At 37.5% G+C, this 5,745-nt stretch overlaps 1 protein-coding gene across 1 annotated transcript; it reads left to right on the forward strand.

Annotated features, from left to right (window-relative positions):
• The first annotated feature begins 1,322 nt into the window (after nt 1-1,322).
• Nucleotides 1,323-5,492, forward strand: LOC131326156 (probable serine/threonine-protein kinase PBL18). Its single transcript, XM_058358776.1, has 5 exons — nt 1,323-1,640; nt 2,976-3,659; nt 3,792-4,049; nt 4,205-4,324; nt 4,460-5,492. Exons 2-5 carry the CDS (start codon nt 3,021-3,023, stop codon nt 5,087-5,089), a joined length of 1,647 nt encoding a protein of 548 aa, XP_058214759.1. The 5' UTR covers nt 1,323-1,640; nt 2,976-3,020; the 3' UTR covers nt 5,090-5,492.
• The last annotated feature ends 253 nt before the right edge of the window (nt 5,493-5,745 follow it).

Below are 5,745 nucleotides of genomic sequence, written 5' to 3' on the forward strand. Positions count from 1 at the left end.
CGAAACTACCATTATACCCATGAATCTTTTAAACAAACCCTAATTTCGTTGTTAGTCCTATATGTCATAGTTGCACGTGTTATGATCAAAACTTGAGTCACATAACGCGCGTGCATGAACTTTGCGAGTATAAAAGCATCTTTCGAAAGCATTCCAGACGTGCGGTATATATGTCCCTTGTCCATATCATTTCTTCATGTTCAAAGATTGTGTCATTTTGTGATTAAGTAAATACTCCATTGATTGCATAATTTTCCATTTTTTTCTACTAGTTCAAAGATCTTAATTCATTATTTCAATTAAGTATACCAAAAAGTTTGAAAAAGAATATGTATGAAAGTATTGTACTACCTCTATTCCTATTTGATTGTTCAACTTTTCTGTTTTGGATATTCCAAAATAAGAGTCCAATTTAAAAGTATAACACAAAAAAAGCTCCAACTTTTCCATTTTGCCCTTTCTTCTTCAAATTTAAATACTCTTAACTATTGATTTCAACAAATGAAATGACAACTTTAAAAAGGCTAGAAAGAAGCGAAAGATGACCAATTTGCCACCCATATTTTAAGCATAAATTCTGAGTTTTCCTTGGAAGTCGTCAGTTTTGCACAAAATGCCCCACCTAAATTCCAAGACTCCAACATCAAAACTATTGAGGGGCAAAAAAAGAAAAATAAATTTTTTGTCAAGGTAATAATTAAGCTTCCTTAGATAGTTGGACTCTTCGAAAAGGACTCATAAAAAGAAACGGAGGGAGTATCTTTTTCAAGAAAATAATATAATCTTAAAAAAAAGACCAATAATTTAGGAGGCACTTATAACAAAATTAGCAATAATATAGTAAATTTGACCCTTTCTTCCAAAATTTCTATAACCTTTTATTTATTAGTTTCTTGGCTATTATCCATTCTATTACCGTCCTAATTCTTTATTGTATTGTTCGGAAGAAGAAACAAAGTTACAGAATAGTAATGAAGTAAAGAATATTCGTTTACTCGAGGTTCTATTCTCAGAAACCATCCTTCCTCTCAGAATCAGAGCACAATTTTCAATAAGTTTTTTCTTCAGTTATTACTCTCATATCACTATCTATCTCTCTCCACTTAATATTATCCCCTAAACCTCTCTAAGAATCCCTTTACCAAACAAAGCCCAATGGGTTTCATAGTAATTTTGCAAAATCGAAGACCACACAATGAGAAGAGAGCCTTTTGTTGTGGAAAATAGTAACTGGGGGCAGAAACGTCAAAAGGGTAATAAAAAAGGCTACTTGTATTTTTCCGTTTTCATATTCACCAATTCTTTACTTGAAATTTCAAAGGGGAGCTTTTGGTTTTGGTTTGACCAGTGCCTTTGTAATAAATCCTCCTTTCCAGTTTCCTCCAATACTCTCACCAGATTCTAACAATATTCTCTCTCTCTCTCTCATACATCATTTTTCCTACTCTCTCTCAAAATCTCTCTATCTTCTTATAGATTTGCATTTGTTTCGACTTGTTTTGAAATCAAACCTCCCAAATCAGCTCGGGTTTCAAATTGCTCATTTTGATTTTGTTAGCTAACCGATCCACGCGAGACGGGTACGGATCGAGATTTGTTGAGAAGAGCTCTAGATCAGAAGAAGCAGCCATTGATATCAGGTTTGAATTGTTATCTACTTTTTTGCTAAACTGCAATTCAGAATGGAATTTCACTCGAGAAATTATACTAGTAAATTGGAGAGGGTAATGTTGCTATGCTTTCACGTTCTGTTTGATTCGTTCGCCTATTATTGGTTCGGCTTGTAATTGCTGTTTTGTAGTCTATGAATTTGGACTTGTCCATATCAACTTTTGCTTCACTTGGGGCCCTTTGGGCTAAATTAATATCTCGTTGTTTTTGTTGGTCTTTTCTAAATTTTTGTTAGATTCATGCCCAAAAAAATTGGATTAATCATTCGTCAAGGAATATTAAAAAGTAAAAAATTTACGATTAAAATGTTCTCTAGAAACATTGAAAAAGAGTTTAAACAACTGTCTTTATTGTCTTGAGTGTCGTCTTAGGACTCTTACCTGGGCTTCTTCTTCTTTTTTTTTTTTCCCGACATGCTTTTATACTTTTCTAATACTGCTCGTCAAGAATTGGTCCCAAAATTTTTGACGTGAAATAATACCGATTGCCTTTAAGAATATTAATTTACGCCAAACTCATCCCAAGCGTATTTGGAAATGAGATGATTTATTGTTTTTCTTTAAATCGCTCAATTCATGGGTCAAAATTTGCTATGACCAAAAGTTTGAGATGTCTTTTGATTTCTACCTGTGAATTACCTACCTACATATAAACATGTCTAGATATGCAAGTGCTTGCATATTTTCACGATTATACCGTCAAACTTAGGCAGTGCTTGGTCGCTGAAATAGAATGATCTTTAAAATGCTTGTTTCGATGTTGGATTGGATAGACAATTGTAGACTGTATATGGCTAATTGAATCATCATTCACCAATTTAGGTGAATTGCCGTTCCATTTGGATTGTAGTGCCTGACCATTCCATTTATTTCCAGAATACTTCCAACACGCCAAACACAACTTAGAATCATGGGATTTTCTTGACAGATATGTTGGGCTTCTGATTCCGTGGAAACTAAGCCGATTCACTGCTTTGGCATGTATGGAATCTGAACAACATGGACTTTTTGTGAAAGTCCTCTGGTTGCTTATATAAAATGCGGTTGGTTACTTTATGTTCTGGTTGGAGTGGTATTGGCGTCATACTGTCATAGCAATGATAACGGTTTCTACTTCCAAATCTATTTAGGCACACTGGGACTCTCCTGGTTCAATGCTATTTTCTATTTAGGAGGATTTATGGAAAACGGGGGCTGAAAGTAGTTGTCTTTTGATATGCGCTCTAGATTAACACTGTGAAGGCTTTTGATGTTTGATGTGTCATGGGTGTTAACATGCATTCTTTCTGTTTCCCCATATGGCAGGACTGTATAGAATCACCTTGTTAAGCTTCAAGATTCAAACATAAAATGGGTTGCTTCCCTGTTTTGAAGAATAAGAAGAAAAAATATGAGCAGACCACTAATATCAAACATGTCAACGCTCAAGAACATTCCCCAACTACATTACCTGAACCACACATCCAAACCCGCACACTGAAGTCTGCACCCCCAAGTTTTAGGACCAGAGCGAAACCTACTCAGCCAATACACAAAATTACAAACAGTAGAACAAGGACTTTGTCTGCCCCGTCAAGCCTCAGTGCAGCAGAACAAGATGCTCTTTCAGCAATTGAATGTGAGGAACAACAGCAAGAGTCCAAGAGTACTATTGGGTTAGGGAAGGAGCACAGGTCCCCAAGTCCTCAACCTCTTCCTCTTCCATCACCTCAGACTCAAAGTTCTTCTGTCCTGAAGACTATGGGGAGCTTTAAATCAGTGACTTCCAGTGGCCCTCTAAATGGTTCTGGACCGCTGCCCCTGCCTCCTTCCGGAACACTCCGGTACTTTTCTTACGAGGAACTTTCAGCTGCCTGTCACAATTTCTCTCCTGAACGATGTATGTCAGAAGGTCTTTCTTCCATGATATATAGAGCTTCTCTTGGGGATGATAATTCTTCATCCAAAAAACTTGAAGCCACCGTTACTCGCATTCAGGCCTACACCCAGGTACTACTGGATAGAAAATAAATGATGTTGCCAACTCTCAGTTATGCAACTTGACATTTGTAACTTCTGTTTATTGTTTCATTATATTGAACTTTTGAGCTATTCATGAGAGAATCTTATCCTCTTTTCCAGGGTTTGAGGGAATTTTTGAACGAGGTGAACACTCTTGCATCTTTGCAACATCCTAACCTCTGCAAGTTGATTGGTTTCCATGCACGTGATGACTCAGAACAAAGGATGTTGGTTTATGAGAGGCTTTACCATGGCAGCTTAGACCGACTATTGTATGGGAGATCAGACGGCCCCACCGTCGATTGGAATGCCAGAATGAAAGTTGCTTTTTGTGCTGCACAGGGTCTCACTTTCTTGCATGAGGAAGGGCCTTTCCAGGTACTTAGAACTTCTTAGTGGCTGTATTACCATTTCATTCTAATAAAACGGTTCAAAGAATGCATGAAGGGACACACTATGATTCAATTGTTGACATTTTCTGTTTGTGCAAAATAGTTCTAAGATTCTGCGGAATGCTCTCATGGTACTTGCAGGCAATGTTCAACGAATTCTCAACTGCCAATATACAGATTGACAAAGATTTTAGTGCAAAACTTTCAGGATACGGTTGCGTTAATCACATTCCAGAGACCGAGATCCGCAACAGTTCAGTTGTAAGTGCTCTTGGGTGAAAAATCATTTTCTTCTTTATTTCATTTGTCTCCTGTTCCATGATTTATTTATTTTTGTAGTGATATTGTTAGATCACCGCTCATGAGCTTCTTGTCTCATGTGCTTATCTTATCCAGGCATTGGCAAATGTATCAGTGGAGACACTTGAGAGGGGAGTGCTTACCCCCAAGAGCAATGTTTGGTGTTTTGGAATTGTGCTTCTTGAACTGCTGACAGGCAGGAAGAATCTGGATAGTCGTCATCCTAAGGAAGAGATGAACTTGGTCAAGTGGAGCCGTCCTTTCTTGGCCGATGATTGCAGATTGTCATTGATCATGGACCCTCAATTAAAAGGCCGATTCCCTGCCAAAGCAGCTCGAACAGTGGCCGATGTAGCCCAAAGGTGTCTTCACAAGGATCCATCTGAAAGGCCGACAATGAGAACCGTTTTGGAGCATTTGAAAACAATACAAGACTTGAAATATTCATGTAGATTTCCATTGCAAGAACCTGGAGCAATCGCTGGAAAGAACATGTCAAGATCTGCAAGCCTAAATGTGATCATTATGCCTACCCCTAAGTCAAGTTTCTCTCAATCTCCACCAACAACTGTACCATCTATTGCTCCAACAAGGCCAATTGCATTGCCAATGTCTCTTCATCCGCGAACTTGTTCCTCTGTTATCACTTTTGAGGGAATTGATCGCCAGGAAAGCCGGAAATCATCATCATCAATGCTTCGAAGGGCAGATGTCGAAGGATTTTGAGTAGTGATAGATAGCACTCATTTTTCGGGTCTTTTCTAGGGTTTTTTGGTTGGTTTTACATGGTACATAGATGATGAAAAGCTTGGTTCCACCTTCGCATTCCTCTGGAGGATAATCTGGGGATAGTTTTTTTTTTTTGTAGATATAAAATGATACGTGTCACGGGTGGGTTTTCCGTCACTGTCTTGTATCTCCGTTTCCTTAGATACACATGATTGGTTCCTTTTGTGGATACTGTTTATGAACCACATCTCCGGTGATAAAAGACAGACTGGTGACATATGATGTAGGCATAGCTCTATGTAGATAAAGTATGTCCTCCATGAGTTCATTGTTCATTTTGGTTCTGTTTCTTTGTGTATCTAATACAATGTGATTTAACATGGCGCGGGCATGACTTTTTTCAGCATGAGACTAGAGAACTGAAATACTTGTGAGCAAATAAAATGTTTTGCCATTTCTTGAGCTCGTAGTCTTATGGATTTGAAGGTCGGCTTCTTCTTTGATTGATAGTCTTTATTTTGCCTAACCAACGTGATCTCACTTTCATGAGTCAAAATAAAGAAAATAAAACTGCAATGAACCCAGAATTCTTTTATATAAAATAATAATAATTGAATGAGTGTAATATGCTAATCTTTTTATAAAATTAATGA

This window comes from Rhododendron vialii, chromosome 5a (assembly GCF_030253575.1).
Source record: "Rhododendron vialii isolate Sample 1 chromosome 5a, ASM3025357v1".
NCBI classification, from domain to species: Eukaryota; Viridiplantae; Streptophyta; class Magnoliopsida; order Ericales; family Ericaceae; genus Rhododendron; species Rhododendron vialii.

Bases quoted from the DNA above. Each gene is read 5' to 3' on its own strand.
- LOC131326156 (XM_058358776.1), top strand. From the start codon at position 3,021: ATGGGTTGCTTCCCTGTTTTGAAGAATAAGAAGAAAAAATATGAGCAG. The intron at 4,050-4,204 runs GTACTTAGAACT...TGGTACTTGCAG, and splicing joins ATGAGGAAGGGCCTTTCCAG to GCAATGTTCAACGAATTCTC. The intron at 4,325-4,459 runs GTAAGTGCTCTT...TATCTTATCCAG, and splicing joins AGATCCGCAACAGTTCAGTT to GCATTGGCAAATGTATCAGT.